Source organism: Heteronotia binoei, chromosome 5 (genome assembly GCF_032191835.1).
Source record: "Heteronotia binoei isolate CCM8104 ecotype False Entrance Well chromosome 5, APGP_CSIRO_Hbin_v1, whole genome shotgun sequence".
In the NCBI taxonomy this organism is placed as follows: Eukaryota; Metazoa; Chordata; class Lepidosauria; order Squamata; family Gekkonidae; genus Heteronotia; species Heteronotia binoei.
In genome coordinates, this window is record NC_083227.1 from 43998385 (window position 1) to 44024646 (window position 26262).

A 26262-nucleotide genomic window follows, 5' to 3' on the forward strand; every position below is an offset into this window, starting at 1 on the left:
GTTCTCCCAGATAAGAGACCGCACACTTAACCACTACACCAAACTGGCTCTCCTGTATTAACAGAAGTATAGTGTCCAGATCACGCGACGTGATGGTATCGCTTTACTCTGCTCTGGTAAGACCTCACCTGGAGTATTGTGTTCAGTTTTGGGCACCACATTTTAAGAACTATATGGACAAGCTGGAATGGGTCCAGAAGAGGGTGACGAAGATGATGAGGGGTCTGGAGACCAAGTCCTATGAGGAAAGGTTGAAGGCGCTGGGGATGTTTATCCTGGAGAGGAGGCGGCTGAGAGGTGATATGATCACCATCTTCAAGTACTTGAAGGGTTGTCATATAGAGGATGGTGTGGAATTGTTTTCTGTGGCTCCGGAAGGTAGGACCAGAACCAGTGGGTTGCAGTTAAATCAAAAGAGTTTCTGGCTCAACATTAAAAAGAACGTTAGAGCAGTTCCTCAGTGGAACAGACTTTCTCGGGAGGTGGTGGGTTCTCCTTCCTTGGAGGTTTTTAAACAGAGGCTAGATGGCCATCTGACAGCAACAAAGATTCTGTGAATTTAGGGGGAGGTGTTTTTGAGTTTCCTGCATTGTGCGGGGATTGAACTAGATGATTCTAGAGGTTCCTTCCAACTCTTTGATTCTATGACCTTGGTCCAATTTTGGGAGCTGGCAGGACTTGTGCATTTGGGATAGCTGCTGCAGCAGAAGTTGAGAGAGTTCATGGCCAAGTAGCATACTTTTCCTGTTTCTTTACTCACCAGAGTCTTTCTCTGACCTGGAGCTGGTAGAGTCTAATTGGCAGAGGGACTCTGAGGATGGTAAGTCTGAGAGGTGCATGACCAAGTAGTGAGCCACTGTATCTGTCCTCACCCCAAGTCTGTTTGCTTGTGTGGCTTTTCTTCTTTGGGCCCAAGAGTTGCTTCTTGTTTGCCAGGAAAAGCTGTAGAAGTGGCATAATAGAGAAGCTGGGCCTTGATTGTTGCAAAGAATGTGACTGCTTGAATGGGGAGGGAATATCCTGGACAATTGCCCTTGCTCACATCCAGCCATAGCTTCTTGGATCACGTACAGAAGGAGAACAGTGTAGCTTAACTGCTGGCTGACAGACAGATAGGATTCAGACAGGGGAGGGGCCATGGCTCGGTGGTTGAGCCTCCCTTTTGGTATGCAAAAGGTCTCAGGTTCAATCCTTGGCGTTAAGAATCAGATTGTAGGTAGTGTGAAAGACCTCAGCCTGAAGACCTGGAGAGCTGCTGGCAGTCTGAGTAGACAGTATTAACTTTGACGGACCCATGCAAGATTGAAAATAAGGCAGCTTCATATGTTCAAGAAGGTTCGCAAGTGGGACATGATAATACTCCCCATTCTCCCAGAATTGATTAATCTAGGACTCAAGTAATTGCCACAGAGTGTGCAGACTGCTTCACAGACATAATCCAGTAATCTGTACGGCGGTCCACTCCGTACAGGGTTGACTGCACTACAAGTATCTGAGACTGTGTTTGGGGTGGAGTAGGGAGTACCATGGCTAATAGCCACTGATCACCCTGTCGTCCATATATTTAGTTGATTTAAAAGTTTGTTCTAGTTGCTGTCCATACAGCACTGAGTGGGTTTTTAATGCTTTATTTTTAAAAAATTGCTTACAACTGTTGCAGCATTTTTTGCTTTTATTGTATCTTAATCAAAGCTTCTTTGAGCAGGTTCTCTGGAGAGGCTGTGCAGAAATTTTCAAAGTAAATGGACAGTGTGTTGCAATAAGTTTCATACAGCCTGGTTCGTTCCTTTGATTTGTACAAGGGGCCCTCTTCACTCACATCTTGTGACTAGCTTTATTGCATGCTGTTTCAAGCCCCTCACTCCAACTTGAAAAGCTGGTGATTAATTTAGTTGCTTTTGGGCTTCTGGTTTGGCAGAGGATGCACAGACCTTGCATTTCCCCCTTTTGTTTCCTAGACCTGCTGCTGGACTGGAAGCAGAATGCCCATGAGGTAATCGTGAAGCTGAACTTGGGCAGTGGAGCCCTGAAGACGGAGGAAGTGGAAACTTCTTTCACAGACACTAGCTGCATTGTCAGCTTACCTGGTGTGTGGTGCAGGCTGACTCTTCCTCCTGTAGCTCTTAGTCAATGTCTTCACATCAGAGAACAGATTCTCTTTTGGGGGGAGTGGGGGAGTGGTTGATTCCAGTTGCTTCCTTTGTTTTGTGGGACCCCAAACAATAACCAGCAACAGAGATAGCCTTCCCTACAGCAAAACTTCAAGCAGAGCAAAGCGGGAAGGAGGGAATCAAAAGCAGCAGCAAGCATTTGTTAGGTGTAGAGCTGCCGTTGCTTGTCTTAACAGGCATGAAAATTAGGCACTCACAAGAAGGTAGATTGGGGATTTTGAGGGGCTCAGGTTCTTCAGTCCTGTGTGGTGGATGAAGAGAATGTGTGCCAGAGCTAATGCCGCTTTCCTCTAGTGTGATTCTCACCTTGAGGAAGACAGAGAAGGAGTTCTTCATATGCCTAAAAGAACTATCTGCAATAGAAAGCAGGTGGTAGAGGAGGGTGCATGAGGATCAGGCTAGGTACTGATTTTAGAGACTATAAAAAGAAGTGCCACAAGTTTTGCTTAGCTCCCTCTTCAGTATTCATATGGCAAAGGGTGCATCAGCCTGTCCCATTTTGGGTAGTAGTATTGACTGCAATTGAGAATGAAAAGATGGTTTGAGTGCTTTCTTAACGTTTGCTGGAAAGAGGATGGGCTAGATGGAGAGGCCCTTGTTCTGTGCTCTGTCGGTACACATTGCTTTTTCAGTTCCCAGTCAAGGAATCTGAAATCCCTAAAGCATCGTTTGGGTTTCATCAGGTTGGCAGCTGGTTAGTGGCCACAAATAAAGAGGAAGCGACTTTCATTAATTGGGATGGGGTGGGAGGAGACTCCAACAAACATAGCATATTGTACCATAAAGTACAAAATAGGTGATTTATTTAGATGTTCATGTCCTGATTTTCTTCCCAGTGGGGAGCCAAAGCAACTTACGGAATCATTCTGTCTTCATTTTATCCTCATAACAACCCTGTGAGGTAGGTTAGGCTGAGAATGTGTGGGTGGCCCAGGATCACCCAGTGGGATTTATGACAGAGTAGGGATTTGAGCTCAGACCCTAGTGTGACACTCTAATCTCTGTGGCACACTGAATACAACAGCTTGAGCAGGATACTGGGAGGTCAAGCTTTAACTTAAAGCCATTCTATCCACTTTTTGCTTAAATGACATTTAAAATATGTTAAGGGTTTTTTTTAATATTTAACCTCTCCCCATAAAGGAAATAATATTGTACTCTGGTGCTTAATTGTGGCCCCTTTGTTGTGCCATACCAAAGAGAGAAAGCCAGAGAAGTACTCTATAAGCCTGTCATCTTTTAATATGCCCTGTCTCTGCTCTGCTCCAGATGGTCGTCAGTGGAGCTGCCAGTTCTATGAGGAGATTGAGAGCTCCTGCAGTAAAGTCCAATGGAAGAAGGGAAACGTCCTCCATCTGGTGTTGCAGAAAAAGATCCCTTTGCATATCTGGACTTCGCTCTTGGTAAGCTTCCCTCTGCTTCCCCTCCTCTGCTTTCCCTCCCTGGCTCAATCCCCCTTAATCCTGCTTTCTCGCATTTTCTCCAGAAGCGCAGCAAGGATGTCCCAAAGGAGCAGCCAAAGAGGACCATGTGTAAGGAGAATGGCAAGGAGAAGCCCCCTTCGGCAGAGGAAGCTCATGAAGAGCTCCACGCTGATGGCACTGCAGAGCCACCCAGGGCCAAACGTGAGCCCTCCAACCCAAAGCGAGCCCCAGGGAGGAAGGAGCCGATAGGAGAGAAGAACCCGGCAAGTCTCGGGCTGCCAAGTGGCCCTAGCGCCAAGAGGGCCGTGTACGTCAAAGCCACTCTCCCTGAGGAGGAAGGGAACAGCAGCAACACAGGGAACTCAGGGCTCAGTGAGATGATTGACAATCACAGGAATGGCCAGGGTGCCCAGGGGGGTGCTCTGCTGGACCTGAAGGTGAGGAGCATGGGGAGGAAAGGAGTGTCTGCCGTTCTGTTGCCCCAGTGACAGACTAGATCCTGCTACTTGGTCTTCAAGCTCTTTGCTTAGGAGAAAATAGACCACTACCTTAATTCTACTTCTCCATACTGGGTTCTGTGCTTTGTTGTCTGTCTCTCTCTCTCTCTCTCTGTCTGTCTCTGTCTGTCTCTCTCTCAATGAAGGAAGAGAGTGGGATGCTTATCAGTAAGGCAGACCTGTCTCCCACAGAGGGCCTAGTTTGGGGACTGTTTTCCTCCTACATAAAAGTTCAAGAACTGTCTTGCAAAATCCAGATGATAACAGTTCTCTCACCCCAAATGGGGAGAGTGAAGACTTGTTTGGAAGCCTCTGTAGTGCCTGCTCTGAGATTCATCCTCCCACTTGACAGATTAAGATCTGCATGGTATTCTCATGCTGTGGGGCAGGAGCTGCCATGTGACAGTGCTTAAGAAAATTGTCCCAAATCAGGTAGGCCACCTGATCCAGAGCCTTGCTCTGGGGAGTCAGTCCCAGGAACGTTATGGTGCAACAGAGCATGGTTCAAATAGACCTTGTCACTCATTCCTTGCTACCAGCAGTTTAAGGCACTGATTCTGGATACAAGATTTACCACTACTGTATTTCTTAATGGACTTTCCCTCCCTTCTAAACCTGTATTGTTTCATAAAAATAATTGGTAACACAATGGAAACACAAGTTTCAACTTTTTTCAAGTGTCTTCGTAAAATATACCCATGTATGTTAATACGTACATATAATCCGTACAGTATTATCTATGTATATGTATGGAGGCGGTACGTGTATTTGAACATATGATGAACTGCAGTAGTTTTGGGTACAAAAAAAGCTATTGTGGTATTTACTCAGTATTTTAAACCAACATGGTATCCTTTAGCTTTGTGTTCTTTGTACTAGTCAAACATGCTAAATCCAATTTGAGTGAATTTGCATTAGAAAATTTTCCTATTCAAAGCTTCCCAGAAAATTTGTGTGACTGGTATGAAGTTGCTTCCAAAAAATGGCAGTCTTAACTACAGGAGCAGTCAGCAGCACTTGTCCTTCATCCATTCTGGCATTGTTACGGGTTTATTGCTGTTTCTGGTGGTGGTGAGACTGTGAAATTCTTTTGTGTGTCTGGCAAGTATTGTTGCTACATCCCCAAAGCACTGTAGCACCCCACTTCATTTAGACACAATTTGCACCCTGGCAACTTTGATTTGTCCTTTCACCCTGGAACTCTGACTGCTGTCCTTTGGTAGTGGTGGGGTGGCTTAGAGATGAGTGCCATTGAAGCATAAACCTTCTGTAGCCATGGGTCTGATTTTGCCTTTCCTTTTCCTTGCATTCCCAGGCTGAGAACCTAGAAAAGGAGCCAGTATCCATGGAAATGCAGCTGCCTGCAGCACCAGCAGGCTTATTGTCCCTCCGGCTTGAGTCCTGCTCAGAGAAGAGGGTCCCGCTACCAGCCAGTTCTTCTGAGGCTCTGCAAGGGCCAGAAGCTGCATCTGCCTTCAGTGAAGGCCTCTCCTCCTCTCTGCCATCTGTGGACACTGAGAAGAGAGGCAGGTCCCAGGATAGTGATGCTTTAGAGCCAGTTCCTAACGGTGAGAAGGCCAGTACCTTGGAGTAGGGAAGCAGGAGCTGGCCAAGACTGTGTCTATTCCAGTGCATTTTTAGCCCCATACTTTCTCCAAGGAACTCAGGGTGGCATACATGTTTTTCTCTTCCCCATTTAATCCTCATGATAAGAAGTTAGGCTGAGAGCGCGCAACTGGCCAAAGGTCTCCCAGCAACTCGGAGGCATTCACAGTGGCAATGAAGGATCCACTTGGGGCTATTCTCTCATTTCTGACATTCCCTGTCCCGCTCCTTTTTGTCAGTAGTAGGTATAAAACAGTAAGCAGTACTCCCTCTAAACTGTGGAGTCTTGTGAGCAAAAATTCTCTTTTGTGAGCTACTGACATTAAAGTTGTGAGCAAGCGATTTGACTACTGCACATATTAGTTTGGTCTGAGGACATCCTTCTTGAGCTAAGACAAAAATGTGTGAGCCAGAGGCTAAAAACTGTGAGCTAGCTCACACTAGCTCAGCTTAGAGGGAACACTAACAGTGAGTGCCATAATACTACAGCAGTATACTCACAACCAATTTTTTTTTAGTTGGCAATACACTCTAGCAGCTTCCCTGCTGTGGTTTTTGTTAAAAATCAAAACTGATATTATGATGATATGGTGGTTATATTGCTATAGCAATACACCTACTATAGACATATTTTAAAAAGAAGTCTGGTGGGAGGGGCAGGAATGTGGGTGGGGAGGTACAAAAATCCTCTCCCTTTTCCTACACAGTGACCAAATTTGCTTCAATGTGATCTTTCTGGAAACATCATAAGCAGCCCCCCCCCCAGGGGAGGGGGAAGTGTGGAGGCACGTTTTTCAGGGTGCTTCTACTATTTTTTCTTCTTTCTCTCATCTCAGAACCAGAGCCCATTGTGAACCTAACGTTTGTGAAGAATGATTCATATGAAAAAGGGAATGATTCCATGGTTGTGCATATTTATGTAAAGGAGATTCACAAAGAGACGTTCAAAGTGCTTTTCCGGGAACAAGACTTCACACTGTTGTTTCAGACGAGGTATGGTGGCTCCCAGTGTGGGTAGGCCTGCCCAGACTTTGGTGTTATCCTGTGAACCAAGCAGTGGCCTCGGGTTGTATCACCAAACTCTTGCCTCTTTTTGCAGTGATGTCAACTTCCTACGACTACATCCCGACTGCAGCTCTCACACAATGTTCAGGTGGCAAGTGAAACTCAGGTATTGGCACTGTCTGAATGCTGAGTATTTGGCTTCCTCATCTATATGCCTGTACTAACTTAAAATGGACTCTTTTCCTTTTTAAATTAATGTATGTGCATTGGAGATTGACATGTGTTACTTACCTCAGGATCCCAGGGCAAGCCCGTAGCCAGGAATTGGATGGTAAGGCAACATTAGCACACTGGGAAGGGCACTATATTTGCAGAGACTAATGCTAAAACATGAGACTTATTAAATGGGAGCTGATGATGTCATGGGGGAAGGGCCTGCAGATGTTGTATTGAATAGTGATATTAATAATAATCATACTTCATGTATCACCAGGTGCGTGCCACATGCTATCTGTGTGTAATCATAGTCATCTGGCTTTGACTTTGATGAGATGAGCTGTTTATCAGACTAAAAATTAAAAATAACATGGAAAGGAAATCAAAATGTAGTTGAGCTTTTAGAGCTGGTTGTTGCTTTGTATCTCCAGTTTTCATGTGCAGTAGTTACTACAATCAGGAAGGCATAAGGCTCAGAAGAAGCTGTGTGTTGGTGATATGAAACACCAGCAGACATCCAGGGCAAAGGGACTTAGGATCTTACTAGGAGTCTTTTTGTTGATTTGGTTAGTGTGCCTACATTCTTTTCTCAGTTGCACCTGCTTGCAAATCACTTTCCCCAACCTAAAAATTGTTCCTTAGAACTGGATAGTTAGATGCCTGTGACTAGTGTATAATGAGAGAAAAGCACTCTGCACATGTGAAGAAGATGATGATATTGGATTTATATCCCACCCTTTACTCAGAGTCTCAGAGCGGTCACAATCTCCTTTACCTTCCCCCCCACAACAGACACCCTTTGAGGTGGGTGGGGCTGAGAGAGCTTTTACAGCAGCTGCCCTTAAAAGGACAACTCCTACAAGAGTTATGGCTGACCCAAGGCCATTCCAGCAGCTGCAAGTGGAGGAGTGGGGAATTAAACCTGGTTCTCCCAGATAAGAGTCCACACGCTTAACCACTACACCAAACTGGCTCTCACAGTTGCAGAGTGTTATAGTCTGTGTAGTGAGAGGACTGATTATTCATGACCCAGATGTATTTAGATCCTCCCAAAGACCTTATTTTTCTGCAATGCAGAGAATGTTTTTCTGTAAAGTAAAGAATGTTAAGACTGCCTGGATATTGTGTCCTTTTAGCCATCGTAGTAAAGCACTGTTGTGAAACGTTTTGGAGCTTTAACCAGACTATTATGCCCCTTTAATCCTTTAGCCCTAATCCCATATTGGGGAGGGGAGAGTGTCATGGTGGGTGGTTAATGGTGAGTTAAAGGCAATTGCCTATATGCTCAGAGGCACACATTCCTTTACACAGACAAATTACAGCAATGTAGCTTGCAATTAATGAATAAACCCAGGTATCGGGCTAAGAGAATTGGGCGTGCATTTTTTCCACTCCTGCCCCGTCCCCATTTAGCTCATATACTATCACTGCGAAGAGAGGAGGTAGCCCTCAGATAGTATAAATCTCACCCCAACTTTCTGCATAGTGGTCCTCACCACTCTAGAAACAAACAAGAAAAAGGAGAAAAGGTGATAGGGCAGAGCAGATGAGAATGAACATGATCAGGGAGAGGTTAATCCCTCCCCCACCCCTTGCAACTTTCTCTTCCCTGTTCCTTCCCAGGCAATCAGGGCAAAACCTGTTTGCACATCTTTCATCTTCACAACCAAAAGAGCTGCTACTTTAAAAAAGCAAAGCCTGAGAATTTGGAGGTGAGGTATGGCATATATAAGTGGGGAGGCATCGCCCGCAAATACCTCTCCTGCTCTGTGACCCTGCCCCAGGATTGGGCATGCTGAACAGAAGAACTAGTTGAATCCCTACTTTCTCTTTCGTAGAGGCATTACTATATTTTTTTAAAAAAATTGTTTTTGTCTGTTTCAGTCATTAGTTACTACAATGCCTTTCTTTCCTAATATGCATGGGCAAATGCAATAATGTTGCCTTGCAGCTGCTGCAGTACTCGGAAACCCTTTACTTACCTGTTCTTTCTGTGGCACATGCTCCAGCCTCTGCATTGATTGCACCTTGCCAGTCAGCTAGGCAGCTTGAAGGTGTGTGTGTCAACCATGGGCAAGCAGAATTCTTATTTCCACCTCTGCTGTCTCCGCTGCCTCATCTAGTTGTGCTGTATAGGGGGTGTTGGGACTGTATATGACAGGGGTATCAAACATGCAGTCCAGGGGCCAAATCAGGCCCCTGGAGGGCTCCTATCAGACCACTGAGCAACTGGCTGTCATCTGCTTCCTTCTGCATCACAGCTTGCTTTGCCAGGCTTGCTCAATCACACAGGAGCTACAGAGCAAAACCTCTTATTTTCTCCATTGGCTGAGCCTTCTTGGGAGGAAGGGGGAAGGCAGAGCTTGTTTTTCCAGGCTCTCTCAATTGCACAGCAGAGCTACTGAGCCAACTCTCTTCCTTCTATTGGCTGAGGCTCCTCCCCCTGCAGTCCCCTGGGGAAGGAAGGCTTCCTTTGCCGTATTCCCTGGATCCCATGGGAGAAACACAAAGAAAGCACCCTTAAGACTGAGTGCTAACGTTTTAAGCATGTTTAGGTTTGTTTGTTTTAAAAAAAAATTAATTGTGTTTATAAATGTATATCTTTGCTACCTAATCTTAAATAGGTATACACATGACCTGGCCTGACATGGTTTGGCCCAACCTGATATGGCCCAGCCCAACAAGGTTTCATTTATATCAGATCTGGCCCTCATAACAAATGAGTTCGACACCCCTGGTGTAGGGGTTTTTTTTTTATTTGCACTCCACTTTTCTCCCAAGTGGGAACCCAAAGCAGCCTTGCAGCATTACTCTTCCCTTCTCCACTTTATCCATTGTGAGGTCAGTTTGTCAGGAAAGCAGAGAGGTGGACAGCATGGGGCTTCCCATCTTGAGAAGTTTCTTCTTGCCCTTCCTTTTAATGGACTTAGCAGGGTATTCCGGGGTTTAACTCTTTAGCCCCATGTGTTATCTCTTTTTTGCCCTGTGCATTGATGACCTGCTGTCGTGGTGTCTTGCAGGAACCTCATAGAGCCCGATCAGTGCACCTACAACTTCACCACTGCTCGCATCGACATCTGCTTGAAGAAACGGCACAGCCAGCGCTGGGGAGGCTTGGAGGCTCCTGCCACACGAGGTCTGCACCTTGGCTTTTTCGGGGATTGCCCTGCTGGGGTTTCTTGGGGCACAGAAGGAGGAGAGGAGTACTGGGGAGGATGGCTGGGCAGAAAATGTTGAACCTAGGAAAACTACTGTGGGAGGATAAGCAGTCCAGGCTGCTTTCGTGATGTGATCAGTGTTTAGGTTGGGGCCAAAGAAAGAGGCTTGGCCTGTGGAGTTTTATTAGGAATCCAGCTGCTTGGATGTTGGGAGTGTTCCTCGTGGCTCCTCTGTGGAGCCTTAACAAGGAAGGAGTGCTATGCCATTGGTTAGGAATAGTCTTGGTAGCCTGAGGGTTGATGGTGGTGAGCAGCATGTCCCTCACCCCTGGTGCACGTGGTGCTGCTAACCACAAGCTCATTTCTCCCCCTTTTTAAGGTGCAGTGGGTGGTGCAAAGGTTGCCATGCCAACAGGCCCTACCCCTCTGGACAAAAGCCAACCCGGGAGTAACCAACACCCGCTGTCCACTAAGGAGGAGGCAAGAGCGGGTGAGAAGGAAAAGCCACGGACCGAGGACGCTGGCCTAGACGGCGTAGCCACTCGGACAGTGTCGGAACACATGCCGGTGAAGCAGGAGCCGCATGTACCCTCGGTAAGAATTCCTGCACAGTGTGGGGACTTTTATTTCCCAATCTGCTGGGTCGTGACATAGCAAGGAAAACTGTGGGTTTTGTATCTCTGTTTCCACTCCAAGAGACCTAAGGCAGCACACAGCCAAAAAAGAGACTATACACATATATCAGTAAGCAGCTAAACAGCAGAATACATCTTGATGTGGTCCTGGACTCGTATGCTGGCTCCCATGAAAGCCCAAGTTGGAAATGGGAATTGGCACAAACCAGGAAAATGTGATTTGGTTCACGGTTAAGCCCCTGAACTGGTTTGTGGCCCAACAAACCCCATTAAAAGAGATGCAGTCCCTTTATAAACAAGTGTGCAGAAAGCCCAAAAAACTGAGCAGCTCTCCGCTACTCAGCTGTTTCAGGTTATTTTGTGGAGCCCATTTAGAATTTAAAGCAATTGCAAACAGCGCAAAACCCAGGTATGCAGTGGGGAGCCTCTCCCAGCTGTGCTCCTGTTTCAGGCTGTCTTCTGCAGTCACTTTAAAAAGACTACAGAAGACAGTGTGAAAAACAGCAGCCCACAGAAAGCAGGGGAGCTCCCCCAGGAAGGGTCTTCCCGCCCACCTTTCTGCTGGCCATGGTGAGCCCTGGCCATCAGAAAGGAGGGAAGAGTTCCCAGGAAGGGACTTCCCTTCCATCTTTTTACTGAATGTGGCAATCCCTGGCCAGCAGAAAGAAGGGGGAAGATCTCCTGAGAAAGGTACTTTTCTCCCACCTTTCTACTGGCTGGAGCAAGCTGCAGCCAACAGAAAGGTGTACATTATATGCTCTCAGGAAGGCACCTCACCCCTTCCATTTAAACCCTGCTTTCTGCTCCCCATGGCTTTTTGTGGGGAGCAAAATGCCGGGGGCATTTAAGCCCCTGACACTGCGGGGAGCTAAGCCAAACAACTGAGCAGCAAGGAGCTCCCAGCCACTCAGCTTTCAAATCCCTGCTTTCTGCTCTTCACGAACCTGTACAAATTGCACCAAAATCCATGGTCATTCTTCAGTTCACAGACTTCAGTTTGCGAACCTCGAACAGGTCAAAATTCATGGTGAACTATAGTTCATCAGCTGACTTGTGCCCATCCCTAGTTGCAAGCCACAGGCTAGGCGCTATTTGGCTTGTGTCTCTGGCCATGGTCAAGCCTTATAAGTCCCTGAATAGGAAGGGAAAATAATCCTCAGCAAGATGGCACAGCTGATAAAGATGTTCTTCCAGTCCTTTTCTCCCTGGGCTGCGGTTTTGGTTGTTACAGAATCACTGGACTGGGTCAAACGGAGTGCCATTCTAGCCTTGTGCTTAAGGTCTAATAGCAAGTGGCTAGGTGCATCCAGGAAGCTTATAAGACAGTCCAGAATGGTCGACACCTAATCTTGTGTTTGGTCAGATTTGAGGACAATGGGAGCTCTGCAACTTATAGGACCAACTCTGCCTGAATGGACATGACTCTTACTAGGTATGGTAGCAGTCAAATCCTTGTAATTGGTGTGAGACCACTATTGGTGGTACAGGAGCAAAGGACTGTTAACTAATGGACATTCAATGAAATTGCTGAGCAGTCAGGTTAGAACTGATAAAAGGAAGTACTTCTTCACCCAAAGGGTGAATTCACTGCCCTAGGAGGTGGTGGCAGCTGCAAGCATAGACAACTTCAAGAAGGGATTGGATAAGCATATGAAGCAGAGATCCATCAGTGGCTATAAGCCACAGGGTATTGATGGAACACTCTTTCTGGGGCAGTGATGCTCTGTATTCTTGGTGCTTGGGGCAGGAGGGCACAGTGGGAGGGCTTCTAGTATCCTGGGCCCACTGATGGACCTCCTGATGGCAGCTGGTTTTTTGGCCATTGTGTGACACAGAGTGGATGGGCCATTGGCCTGATCCAACATGGCTTCTCTTATGCTCTTATGACTCGGATTCTGGATGGGAAAGAGGGAGGTATACTGTTGGCAGTAGGATCATGGAAGCTGGCGACTGTCGGGGAGCTGAAGATCCTGGCTGGGAATGGAAACCCACTGTCTAATGGGTAGAAGCCCTTTCCCTTCCAGCCCAAGCCGACATGCATGGTCCCACCAATGACTCATAGCCCAGTCAGCAGTGAAAGTGTGGAAGAGGAGGAAGAGGAGGAGGACAAGAAGGTCTGCCTGCCAGGCTTCACAGGGCTGGTGAACCTGGGCAACACCTGCTTCATGAACAGTGTTATCCAGTCTCTTTCCAACACCCGGGAGCTGCGGGACTATTTCCACGGTAAGCATATGTGTTTGTCTTTGATGGGAGAGGGCAGGACACTGTTATCTGCATGCCTCCATTTGGTTACCCTCTGCCTTCTTTGGCCAGAGCAATAGATGCAGAAAAGTGCCTTGAACTTTTGTATGCCCTTCTAGATCGCTCCTTCAAATCTGAAATCAACTACAGTAACCCCCTGGGAACTGGGGGGCGCCTGGCTATTGGCTTCGCTGTGCTGCTGAGAGCTCTCTGGAAAGGCACGCATCATGCCTTCCAGCCTTCAAAGCTGAAGGTAAGGCGTCATCCAAGAGGGGCATGTGCAGGCTGAGAGGAGAGCTGTGTGTGTGTGTCTGAAATTTTGGGCAGCCGATCGGGGGCATGAAGATGGTTCCCAACCATCTGTCACCTGGTATGAGGCTCTGTGAGTGAAGAGAGGTGGGTCTATGCAAATAAGAGCAGGCTTGATTCTCAAGGGATGGGCTTAACCAAGGACAGGAAACTAGCTCACTTCACACCTACAGTGTCCAAAACTGTTCCAGTTTACTTTCTCCCATAGAAATCAGGGATTGCAGGACAGTGTGTGAGCAAAGTGCTGTTCCCAAAGATAATTTTCAGTGAGGTCATAATCTACCCCCACTTTCTGAATTTGAAAGGATATTGCATTCACTGGCAGACTGAAATGTTTGCGTGCCTTTTGGCTTCCCCCAGTCCAAATTCCCAGTTATTAGCAACAAATGCTTGAGTGACAAGCCTCTGGGATATGTTCAGCCTTGCTCTTGGGGTAATTCTGATTTTCCCCAGCAGCCCTAAGTCCTTTCAAATCTTTGTTCATTGTGTTTGGCATTTCTTCCTCTCTTACTGGCTTGGGAAAAACTTTCCCACTCCAGTGTTACTATACGGAAAACAGGCTGCTGTTAACACTCAAACTCTTTCCTGCAGGCAATTGTGGCCAGCAAAGCTAGTCAGTTTACAGGCTATGCTCAGCACGATGCTCAGGAATTCATGGCTTTCCTGCTGGACGGGCTCCATGAGGACCTGAACCGCATCCAGATCAAGCCCTACACAGAGACGGTGGATTCGGATGGGCGGCCTGATGAAGTGAGTTCTTCCTTGAGAGAGGCTGGTGGAGATAGCAGAGGGGTCGTCTAGCAGCTTGGGAGATGGTCACTTACCTCCTGCTTCCATTCTCTCACTGCCAGGTGGTTGCAGAAGAGGCCTGGCAACGACACAAGATGAGGAATGATTCCTTCATTGTGGACCTGTTTCAGGGCCAGTACAAATCCACACTGGTGTGTCCTGTGTGCTCAAAGGTAGGATGCTAAGGCCCTCTGAGCATCCAGCAGAGGTCTGCAGGTCTGCATCCAGTGATGTATTTCCTCTGCTAACTCTGAGGGCAGGGAATAGGGGTGTTTTTATGTGTTGAGGTGGCACTCAAGCTCACTGTTTTGCCGTTCTGCAGTGTCTTCCTCTGACCCGTTGCTCATGCCCTGTCTGCTCCACTGTTCCTGTGGCCTCCCATTGAGGACTTCAGTGCTCCTTTCTTCCCATTCACTTGCTTCATCAAACTTCCACTCTATTCAGGGTGGTTTTGTCTTTTATTTCCTTGGGGCTGCCAGTGCTTCGCAGCACAGTGTATTATAACAAATGACTGCTGACAGCCTGCTTCTGTTGGTTGCAGGTTTCTATCACGTTTGATCCCTTCCTGTATCTGCCCGTCCCCCTCCCTCAGAAGCAGAAGGTGCTGACAGTCTATTACTTTGCAAAAGAACCCCACAAGAAACCTGTCAAGGTAAGAAGAGTCTTTCACTTTATGGTTGTTCAGTGTGACTCATTCTTTGTTTCCTGCAGTATTGGATGTTTTGAAACAATTTGGATCAGTGTCAGTCTTGGCTGTGTGAGTTTCAGAGATCCCTGAAAATGTTCAGTGGAGTGTGCCAATGGAAATCTACTCTCAGGGGACAAACTGGCAGATCTGTGTGCTTAAAATTTAAATCAGCTTTGGTTGCCCATAGAAAGCAAGACTGGGAAGAGTCCAATTTTTAAATTATTTTCTGCAATATTTGGATTCTTGTTTGCTGTGGCATCGAGACATAAGCATATGATAAAAACCATGGTTATTAACTTTTAAATAGCATATATGAAAAAAATTCCAAATTATTAATGCACTTAGTTGAGAGCCAGTTTGGTGTAGAGGTTAAGTGTGTGAACTCTTATCTGGGAGAACCGGATTTGATTCCCCACTCCTCCACTTGCAGCTGCTGGAATGGCCTTGGGTTAGCCATAGCTCTGGCAGAGGTTGTCCTTGAAAGGGCAGCTGCTGCAAGAGCTCTCTCAGCCCCACCCACCTCACAGGGTGTCTGTTGTGGGGGGAGAAGATATAGGAGATTGTAAGTCGCTCTGAGTCTGATTCAGAGAAGTGCAGGGTATAAATCTGCAGTCGTCGTCGTCTTAGTTGTTTCAGGAACAGAACTCTAGATAAATGCTAATCAATACAAAATACATTTTATTATAATTGTCTTTGTTACAGTGAAGCATTATTGCCATGGTTGTTTTTGTTTTTTTGGTTGTATTTTCTGTTACCATGACCTCTCTCAGGTTGAAATGACTGCCAGCCATTTCAGCTCAACTGCAGGGTGAGTCCACCTGTTAGCTGTTTGATTGGAATGGATAACAGGCATTTCAACTTAACAGCTGATGGGGCAGACCCCACACCACTCAGCTGTTAGGTTTTAAATGACCCCAAACAGCCGAACTGGACAGAAGTCCAATAAATGTTCAGGGAAGGCACCTAACTGGCCCAGATTTGTGGTGAATTTTGGCTCCTGAGCCATTGTGCCCATTCCTAATAAACAGCACTTATGGTTGCTGCTGCCACTTAGACATCCAGAAGTAGATCTGAATCCAAAAAGTATTCCTAAACTGCAAACCTGTGTCTTTAGTGGAAGCGCAATCCAGTCTAGCACAGAATAAATTCATCATTATCAGTAATGTTTCTGTCCTAACAATTCCCTCTGTGTTCTCCGGACTGAGCTTCTCTTTATTCATACCATCTGGTCTATTGCTGCTCTGAGATAGTGGTTCAGAATCTACATTGCTCCTCTAGATTGTGATAAGAATGTGAGTGGTTGTCTGGAGATGCATACTTAGCAGCTTTATCATAAGGTTTAAATAGCATGGGTGATCAGGTGTATCCTTGAAGTACCCCCAGGAGTGTCAAACTCATTTGTTATGAGGGCCAGATCTGACATAAATGAGACCCTGTTGGGCGGGGCCATGTGTGTCATAAGATGTGATGCCAGGTAGTGGAGATATAAACTTTATAAAGGACATAGACAAACATAATTAAAGATTTTATCTCTCCCATGCGATCAAGGGAACTGGGCAAAGGAAGCTCTGGCTCTTTTCCTCCCTCCCCAGGGAATGAGGAGGGGGCGGAGCCTTAGCCAATAAAGAGAAAAGAGGCTTGGCTCAGTAGCTCTGCTGTGTGATTGAGAGAGCCTGGCAAGGCAAGCTCTCTGATTCCCCCCCTTCCTCCTCAAGGGAGGAGCCTCAGCCAATGGAGGATTTGCTCTGTAGCTCCTGTGCGATTGAGCAAGCCTGGCAAAGCAAGCTGTGACACAGAAGGAAGCAAGAGAGAGAAAGAGAAGAAAGCAGACTTGCTTTCAGGCCTGATAGGAACCCTCTGGGGGCCTGATTTGGCCCTGGACTCCATGTTTGACACCCCTGCTATAAGGCATGGAGATTGAAAACTTTCTCCCAGCACAGCCATCTGAATCCTCCCCTCCTATGGAAGGCTCTGAGCCATTGCAAAGCAGTACCCTCTTAATACATCCTAGGACAGCAATCCTAGCCTGTTCAATTGGTTAGTAGCAGCTCTGAGAGGTTTCAGAAGAACTGCAAGAAGGAGCATCCCTCCGAGGACAGGTTGGTCAGCTAAAAGCTTTAGAGCTGTCTTTGTTCCAAAATCAGAGAGAGCAATCAATGTCATCTGATAATGCTTGGGGCCGTGATGCCCACACAGTTGCTGAGGTTGCAAGCATTAAGCAAAGGGTTAATCGTAGCTTCTTTAAAGGCTATGGGAACCATCCAGTCCTTCAGTGAGACATTCACTACCTCAGGCACCCAACAGGTCAGTTCCTTTCTGGCAAACTTTAGTAGCCAGAATGTGCAGGAATCCAAGTTCACGCATTTGACTTCAATTTCCTCAAGAGTCTTGTCAACATCCTCATGTTGGATAAGTTGAAAAGTATTCATCAAAACCTGATAAGCAGGATACCTGCTGGGGGCATCCCATAGTCCAGCAGCAGTAATAGTGGTCTCCAAGTCAAACTAGATATGAGCAACTTTAGCTAAGTAGTTTGCAAGTTAAAGTGGAATGCTACAACTCGTCTTGCCTCCTCTGAACTAGGGGAACACTCTGCTGAATGGAATACAATAGTAGCAGAGAAATACAGGGGGAGTTTTTGCTGTCACTGCTGCAGAGTGGGCAGATGATCTCTAGCTTATGGTCAGTTTAAATTCTGTGCAGGTTTTCTGTCATTGACACTCTAGCCACTATCCAAGCAATTACACTGACCCAAGTTCCCTCCATCAGCCAGAGAGTCAGTTGGAAGGGGGCATCTAGGGGTGATTCTATTGGGTTGGAGGCAGCCAGCCTTTTCAGTCTTGCATAGTTCTCTTCCATGCTACAGCCTTCATCCCACAAGGCTTTTTGTCCATACAGTTCCCATGGTCCCCAATATAACCTTTTTGAGGGTCCAAGGGAAAACCCCTCCTTCCTTCTTCATCAGTGGAAATGATGGCTGGATCCAGACCACTGACTGCTCAAGTCGTTTCCCTGTTCCATAAGTCAACTAGGTTTTCAACAGGTCCACTTAGACATAGTGGCAAGACAGTTCTCTGCAGTCCTTGAGGACTATTTGCATTCTGGGGACCACCTATTCAGAGGTTTCATGGATCATGTAAGCTGACATTTGAGGAGCAAAAGGGATACGTAGTGAGAGGAACATTACATTCCTTTTTTTTTATCTCCTGTTGTTTGGTTGCTCACCTACCCCACCTCCAAACTGTTGTCACACATGCACTTCATTTGCACTTAAAATGACTCCCTTAAAATGTGGTTTGGATCCTGCTGCTGTTAGGTGGATCTGTAACTGGTTGACAGGTCACACCAAAAGAGTGCTTGTGAATAATTACTCATCCTTCTGGAGAGGAGTGACAAGTGGAGTGCCTCAAGGATCTGTCCTGGGACCTGTTTTGTTCAGCATCTTTTTAAATGATTTGGACGAGGAAATAGAGTGAATGTTTGTTAAATCTGCAGATAATACAAAATTGGGAGGGGTCACAAAATACAGTAGAAGACAGAGACAGTATACAGGATGATCTTGATAGGCTGGAAAACTGGGCTGAAACCAATAAAATGAATTTAAGTAGGGATAAATGTAACATTCTGCATTTAGGTAAGAAAAATCCAATGAATAATTATAGGATGGGGGACACATGCCTCGGCAGTAGTATATGCAATAAGGATCTAGGGATCAAATGGACCATACACTGAACATGAGCCAGCAGTGTAATGTGCTGGCTAAAAAGGCAGCTGTATCAACAGAAGTATCCAGATCACATGAAGTGATGGTGTTGCTTTACTCAGCTCTGGTTAGACCTCATCTAGAGTACTATGTTCAGTTTTGGGTACCACAATTTAAGAAGGATATAGACAAGCTGGAATGTGTCCAGAAGAGGGCAGTGATGATGGTGAGTCTGGAGACCGAGTCCAATGAGGCAAGGTTGAAGAAGCTGGGTATGTTTAGCCTGGAGAGGAATGACTGAGAGGTGATAGGATCTTCATCTTCAAGTACTTGAGGAGCTGTCATTTGTAGGATGGTGCAGAATTGTTTTCTGTTGCCCCAGAAGGTTGGACCAGAACCATTGGGTTGAAATTAAATCAAAAGAGTCCTGACTAAACTTTAGGAAGAACTTCCTCACAGTTAGTTCGATTCCTCCATGAAACAGGATTCCACAGGATGTGTTCGGCTCTTATTCCTTGGAAGTTTTTAAACAGAGGCTAGATGGTCATCTGACAGCAATGCTGATTCTGTGAATTAGGCAGATTGTGAGAAGGAGGGTTGCTTTAGTGTGTAGTTCTTGTGGTCCTTTTTTACATGCCCAGGGAAATGCTAATGGTTACTTTGGGGTCAGTCAGCAGTTTTTCTCCAGATCAGTTTGGCAAGGGATCCTGGAGGTTTTCGCCATCTTCTGAGTGTGGAACAAGGGTCACTGGGGATGTATATGGGGGGGGGGGGGGGGCGGTATTTGTGAAGTTCCTGCATTGTGCAGGGAGTTGGACTAGATGACCCTGAAGGTCCCTGCCAACTCTATGATTCTATGACTCTGTGATTCCCTGCACTGCATTAATCATTCTGCTTAACTGTGGCAGATTCAGCTTTCAGTGCTCTTGCCTGTCACCGTTATGTCTAGCTTAGCTCTTAATCAACTCATTTTGAGGCAGAGCTCAGCATGGGTCACAGGTCCTTGCATATTTTTTGTGAATGTAAAGAGTTCACCATCTTCAAGTACTTGAAGGGCTGTCATATAGAGGATGTTGTGGAATTGTTTTCTGTGGCCCCAGAAGGTAGGACCAGAACCAGTGGGCTGAAATTAAATCAAAAGAGTTTCCGGCTCAACATTAGGAACTTCCTGACCATTAGAGCAGTTCCTCAGTGGAACAGGCTTCCTCAGGAGGTGGTGGGCTCTCCTGCCTTGGAGGTTTTTAAACAGAGGCTAGATGGCCATCTGACAGCAATGAAGATCCTCTGAATTTAGGGGGAAGTGTTTGTGAGTTTCCTGCATTGTGCAGGGGGTTGGACTAGATGACCATGGAGGTCCCTTCCAACTCTTATGATTCTATGAATGTGGACAGGGAAAAGAAAACAAAACCTTGCCCATGCTCTGGGATTAGGCTAAGGATTTCAAGGTCAGAGGCTACCTGGCAGGCTTGTGGCTTGGCCATTTCATCTGACTACTGGGATTTCAGAGCTGAAATGGAGGCAAGCATCTAACCAAATATCCACACAGAAGACCTTCTGTTGTCCTGTCAAAATAGTTGAGAATTACTAATACAACACACTGATTATTTGCAATTAGTGTCATATATTCAGCGCTGTACAGATCCTAGAACTGGGGCAGTTCTGGTGAGGGTGAGTGGGAGAGTTTCAAGTAATTGCCTTTGCATTGATTAGAGAAGAGAGAGGGTTAGAGTATGTGAGCAGGTAAAGCGGAGTGTGTGTGGCTCAAGGATGACATTACTTGATTATGGACACTAAAGGGAATTGGTTGTGTGGCTATCAAGTGTGACATACTCACTCTCTCCCAACAGTTCCTGGTGAGCATCAGCAAAGAGAATTCTACTGCCATGGAGGTGCTAGAGTCAATATCCCACAGCACGCGAGTGAACCCTGAGAACCTGCGCCTGGCTGAAGTGAGTGCTGCTTTTGTATGTGCCATGATTACAGCTGAGTGTTGTCCCATACAGTCCAGTTAAATCTCTTGTGTCTGAATGTCATGGGAGTTGCTGTTTGCCCTGTGAGCATTCTTGCTTATAGTAACAAAGGAGCCAGATAATGTGGGTCTTATCAGTTAGATAATGATGCAAGGAAGAGGCTTCCTGTGGATGCATTACCAGGAATCTAGCTTTGTAAAAATAATAATTTTCCACTCCCTTCATTCCATCTGTGTGCATGTGTTTTCTTTTAGGCTCGTGCTCTTCTCCCTTGTGTTTTTGGTCATAAACCTGTTCCTGAGGCAAATGGTCACCCTGGCTCCCTTGGGTTTTATTGTATGTATTGTGAGCATCTGTCATAGGAGATTTTGTTTCCCTTCTTCCTTGTGTTAGGTAATCAAGAACCACTTCCACCGCATGCACCTGCCTTCCCATTCGCTGGACTGTGTCTCCCCCACAGACCTTCTGCTATGCTTTGAGGTCCTGTCTCCTGACCTGGCCAAGGAGCGTGTGGTGGAGCTGCAGGTTCAACAGGTAAAGGCCTGGAGCCATGCCGGTGGCTTCCACAGAGAGAGGCAGAGCCAGAAGAGTGCAGCCCTGGAGTGGGCAAGTGGAGAAAGAGGGAGAGCTCTCTTTTGAGCCCATGCAGGCACCCTGGGTTCACCCTGCAGCCTTTCCTGTCCCATGGGAGCAGCAGGGTCCAGTTCCATCCCAAGTGCTCTCTTGGTTCTTGCTTAGGCCAGCAACACTCAAATGTGCACCATCTCCTTTCTCAGCGCTCTCAGGTGCCCAGTGGGCCCGTCACTGAATGTGCCGCCTGCCAGAAGAAACAGCAGTCAGAGGAGGAGAAGCTGAAGCGCTGCACTCGGTGCTACCGTGTCGGTTATTGCAATGTGTAAGTTTCCAAGGGCCAGAGCAGAACTACTTGTTGGCCAACTCTTCTTTCAGGAGAGGCTTAGATTTTTAAGTTGCATGGGGAGAAGGAATCTCTCTGGGCTGCTGGCTTGGTGTGTGTGGTGGTGTTTCTAACAAAAGAAAAGTCTGCTGGTTTTCACTGTGTTGTGGGAGAAGAGCAAGCAGCTGTATCTCTAGGGCAGGGGTGGGGAACCTTTTTTCTGCCAAGGGCCATTTGGATATCTTATAACATCAGTCGTGGGCCATACAAAATTATCAACTTAAAAAACAGTGCTCCACCAAGGAAAAACAATTCAGGCCAGCAAAATGAATGCAAATAATTTTTTTTTCTATTTGAAGTCACGGGAGGAGAGCCTAATTCAGCGTGCGTGCACACACGCACACCGGCGTGCTGCCTTAGGCAAATGCCTACGTCCAGGCATATTAGACCACATCCGCTAATATTAGCATATTAGGCCACACCATCTGGGATAATCACATGCAAATTGAACTGGTGGTAGCTGGCTCCCACCACTGCCAGCTCTCCCTCCCTCCCTTCAGTTGCTCCCAGCAGACCTTTAAAGGCACCCACATACCCCAGCAGCAGTCTTTCACAATGCCCACAAGAGAGAGGGTGGGGCTCAGCCCAGCAATTCACAAGGGCCTGACATTCCACACCCCTGCACTAGGGGATAGTATGCAGTAGAACACTCGCTTTGCCTGTCTGTAGAAAGTCCCAGATTCAGTCCCTAGCATCTTAACAGGATCTTGGGCAGAAGACATTTGGAAAGACCTTTGCCTTGGACTCTGGGAACTAGGTGGACCAGTGATCTGATTCTGTGTAAAGGAGTGGGTGTGCACCAGACCAGATGAGAGTCTGTTTTGTGTCTCTTTCAGTGACTGTCAAAGGAAACACTGGCATGACCACAAAACTTCGTGCCGCCCTGAGAACATTGGCTTCCCTTTCATCATCAGCGTGCCAGAATCACGCCTCACCTATGCACGGCTGGCTCAGCTCTTGGAGGGTTATGCCAGGTAAAGGCGGGCTGGTGCCATCACTAGATCCCTTCTAGACCTTGACTGGTCAGTGAAGAAGTTTGTGGATGCTTGCAGTGTGTATAGTCTGACAGTGCAGAGCCCATATTATGTCTTGTCTTTCCCCCCCTTTTTGTCTCCTTCCCTCCTCCTCCCCTGGTTAGGTATTCGGTCAGTGTATTCCAGCCACCTTTCCAGGTGGGCAGGATGTCACCTGAACAGAGCTTGCAGTCCCAGGTTCCTGACAAACAGGAGCCTCCTGCCAGGAGCAGCTGTGCTACAGTGGTCTCTGCAGCTGCTGCCTCAGCGACCAGCACCACCTTGGAGTCAGGAGACGGTGCTAGAGCTCCACACCTCCTGCAGGAGCCCCAGGCACTTCTCCCGGCCCCTGAGCTGCAGTCTGAGCTGGGGGATAGCAGCGCCGTGAAGAGCAAGGTTCCCACAGGAAGGAGCTCCTTGCTGAGCTTGGATTCAGGCTTCTCCGAGCCCCTGTTGGATGCGCGGGCTGAGGGCTGCATGGAGAAGGAGATTCCTTTCGAGAGAGCCTCCAAGCCTGAAGGTTAGTGACCCATCCTTGACCTGATCCGGCAGCTTTAATTTTTGGAGTCCATGTTCCACTGGGTTCCTTGCAGCTTTCCACTGAGGCAGTTTATCCCCACATTCTTTAATGCAGCTTGAGTCTCCACCGAGGTGCTGCTTGGGAAACTATAGGCAGAGACTAAACATTTGTACAGCCCACACGCTCAGAAGCATACAAGCAACAAAATTCAGAATTAATTGTCTGCTTTGTGTGGCTTGTTTTCTTTTTTTGGTCCCTCTCTCCCATTTCACCCACACAAACATCCTGCCAAAACTGGAAGGTTGGGATTAAGAAAATTTCTTTAATCCAAGCAGCTTCTCAGTGCTGTGAGGGGCATGCAGCGGCTGAGAGGCAGATGTTATCCTGTGGTCATATTTTGTGTGGTTCTGAAAGAGCACACCAGTCCAAGGTGTGCTGTGGAATATAAGTTGTCCCAGCTATTTCCTCCATATGGGAAGATTGGGGGAGAGGGCTGCTGACTGTTATAATTGATTTTCCTTCCCCTCTTTGCCTGTAGCTGCCATCCCTGGCTATCAGCACCCAGCTGAGGGTCCTAGTTCCCACACTACCCAGTTCTACATCAACAAGATTGATGCATCCAACAGAGAACAGAAGCTGGAGGACAAGGGTGAGTCCTGTAGTGGTAGACCTTGGAGTTTTCTAACCAGCAGTGTACTGAAGCTTTGAGACTTGGACTTCTTTGGGAAGGGAGGGGGAGAGTCATGCAGCCTTAGGGAGAAGCAGTGCCTTTTTTGTAGAAAAATTATGCTTATTTGCATATTAGGCCACACCACCTGGCCTGGGAACACATGGCTGCTGCATGGCAGGTTGGGTTAGCCAGTGCACTGGCCAGCCCAGGCAGAGCTCCGCTCCTATGGACTCCGGCAGAAAAAAAAGCCCTGGGGAGAAGTTTCCCAAGCATACGAATGATACAGGCCAGGTCCAATCTGTTAAGCCCCTTGAAGACCAGTATGGATACTACTCGACTGGCTATATGCATTTTGTGCTAAACTCCTGATAGCTGTCTACTGCAGGCTGAAGATTGTGAGCTGCATGACTCACACAACTTTTCCATATATAAAGAGACAGCATGGTGTAGTAGAAGTTGGATCTGGGAGATCCAGGTTTGAATCCCCACTCTGCTGTGGAAGTTCACTGGGTGATCTTGGGCCAGTCACACACTCCCTCAGTCTAATCTACCTCAGAGGGTGGTCATGAAAGTGAAGTAGAGGAGAGGAGAATGATGGAAGCCAGTGTGGGTCCCCACTGGAGAGAATGGGGGAGATAAATAACAAGTATATATTGCATATTTCTCCTAGGTAAGGGGAGGGACGATAGAGAAAAGACTGTGTGGTAGAAAGAACCTCTTGCTGAGACCCTGGCAAGCTGCTGCCAGCATTGTTCTTGAGTGTGAGGCTTTCTGTGGATGTTGCCCCAGCGCTACACAGTTGCAGAAACAGACAATGAGGACCATCATGAGCTGCATTCCAGAAAGCTCTCTCTCTCGCTCTTCCCCTCCCCTCCAATCAACATCGTTTTCTTTCATCGCCTGCAGCCTGCATGACTTTCCCATCCATTTACTCAAGGGGGGGGAGGCAGCCTTTTGTCCTGGGAAAAAGAATGTTGACGGGAGCTCAAGTGGGTGGTTTTGGACTGGATATATTTGCTACTTTGAACCTCAGTTTCCCATGTATTAGAAAAACTGGGATTAATAATAGCTTGCCTTTTATTAGTCATTGAGGTAGGATCTCATTTTAAGGCTTCTGCATCGTTATTCACAAAGTGCTGTTGAAATAAGTCATAATAAATGCTCTTGTTTCTGCTTCCTCTCACGCTGCTCGTTTCATACCCCCTTTGGCTGAGCTGTCTAAAACAGGAGTCCCAGATACTCGGCATCTAATTTGCATTCCTTGGATGCCAGCTGGGAGAAATAGGCAAGTGTGCCCACCTGTAAACATCTTGCCCTTACAGGAGATACCCCACTAGATCTGCCTGATGACTGCTCCCTGGCTCTGGTCTGGAAGAACAATGAGAGGATGAAGGAGTTTGTGCTGGTGGAGTCCAAGGAGCTGGAATGTGTGGAGGACCCCGGCTCAGCCAGCGAGGCAGCCAGGGCAGGCCATTTCACCCTTGAACAATGCCTCAACCTCTTCACCAAACCAGAGGTTCTGGCCCCAGAGGAGGCCTGGTAAGAATGAGGTCTCCATAAATTTGTCTGTTGGTTGATGGATCTCCTGAATGGGATGTAAATCCATGCAGTAAAAATGTTTAAGATTCTGGAACTGACAAGAAACAGACATTTTGAATACACAGCTAGATTTGAGGTTTCAGATGCTCCGTGTTTTGATTTTTGCTAGGCTGGGGAAAGGCTGCCACTAAGAATATTGGAGTGCAGTAGGTATGAAGAGTGCTAGGAATCACTTGTAGGTAGAAGGGAGTGAGATATGAGAAGCCCCATTCAACAATGCGAACTTCTGGCATTTTTGCAAAAGAAATTCCCCTGTGCCATGCATCCATTCACAGCCATGTCCTGCTCTGAAAACAGTATGCTGCAAAGACTTGCTTTTGAGTGAAGACGCGGATCTCAGACAACCACATCGCCTACCAAAATCAGACCCCACAGAGCAATCCTGGGTAGCCTTGGTCTCAGAAATCCACACCCCACTCTTCTGAGGCAACCTTTTGTCAGCAACATCAGCAAAACGAAGGGGGAATACAGTGGCACCTGGGAATACAGGCACCCCCATAAGGGGGAAGAATCGTGGTCCGCGGCAAAACCCATGCTTTGCCTTCACAAGATTCCAGGTCTAGTTCCTGATAACATATGGGAAGCCCGCCTTGGCGGGGAGGGCGGGGTATAAATTGAATAAATTAAATAAATAAAAGATCTTGAGTAGCAGCAGGTGCTTCGGAAAGCCATCATCTGCTGTCAGTGTAGCCAGGAGCTGAGCAAGGAGGGCCAGTGGTGCAAGGCAGTCTCAAGTAGTTTGCTTGCTCTCTCTTTTCTACCACCCTTTTTGCAGGTACTGCCCAAAGTGTAAACAGCACCGTGAGGCATCCAAGCAGCTCATGTTGTGGCGCCTGCCTAATGTCCTCATCATCCAGCTCAAGCGCTTTTCCTTCCGCAGCTTCATCTGGAGGGACAAGATCAATGATATGGTGGATTTCCCCGTCAAGTAAGAGGAAGCTGCGCTGGGCAGTGCCCTGCCTCCAGGGCCAGCTCGCCCACTAGGCAAATTAGGCGGTTGCCTAGGGCGCCAGGAAGGGGGCGCAAAATTGGGCTCCCCCCCCCCAGTACCCAAGACAACAGCCTAGTTTGTGCCTCTCTCTCTCCCTGCCCCG

At 47.2% G+C, this 26262-nt stretch overlaps 1 protein-coding gene across 7 annotated transcripts in view; it reads left to right on the forward strand.

The window, feature by feature from the left end:
* The window catches only part of USP19 (ubiquitin specific peptidase 19), a 54013-nt gene that overhangs the window by 17786 nt on the left and 9965 nt on the right, over positions 1-26262 (forward strand). For 3 of the 7 annotated variants that reach the window (XM_060239367.1, XM_060239373.1, XM_060239366.1), the window contains exons 3-24: positions 764-820; positions 1959-2087; positions 3441-3574; positions 3658-4032; positions 5408-5660; positions 6534-6690; positions 6797-6868; positions 9939-10054; positions 10456-10670; positions 12736-12934; positions 13072-13205; positions 13853-14011; positions 14113-14223; positions 14592-14702; positions 20289-20390; positions 20805-20945; positions 21188-21306; positions 22203-22340; positions 22505-22899; positions 23438-23548; positions 24892-25108; positions 25944-26096. In XM_060239367.1, the coding sequence (XP_060095350.1) occupies positions 764-820; positions 1959-2087; positions 3441-3574; positions 3658-4032; positions 5408-5660; positions 6534-6690; positions 6797-6868; positions 9939-10054; positions 10456-10670; positions 12736-12934; positions 13072-13205; positions 13853-14011; positions 14113-14223; positions 14592-14702; positions 20289-20390; positions 20805-20945; positions 21188-21306; positions 22203-22340; positions 22505-22899; positions 23438-23548; positions 24892-25108; positions 25944-26096 (3598 nt within the window). The remainder of the gene's footprint in view (positions 1-763; positions 821-1958; positions 2088-3440; positions 3575-3657; positions 4033-5407; positions 5661-6533; positions 6691-6796; positions 6869-9938; positions 10055-10455; positions 10671-12735; positions 12935-13071; positions 13206-13852; positions 14012-14112; positions 14224-14591; positions 14703-20288; positions 20391-20804; positions 20946-21187; positions 21307-22202; positions 22341-22504; positions 22900-23437; positions 23549-24891; positions 25109-25943; positions 26097-26262) is intronic. The other 4 variants (XM_060239370.1, XM_060239369.1, XM_060239372.1 and 1 more) reach the window with 4 other exon arrangements.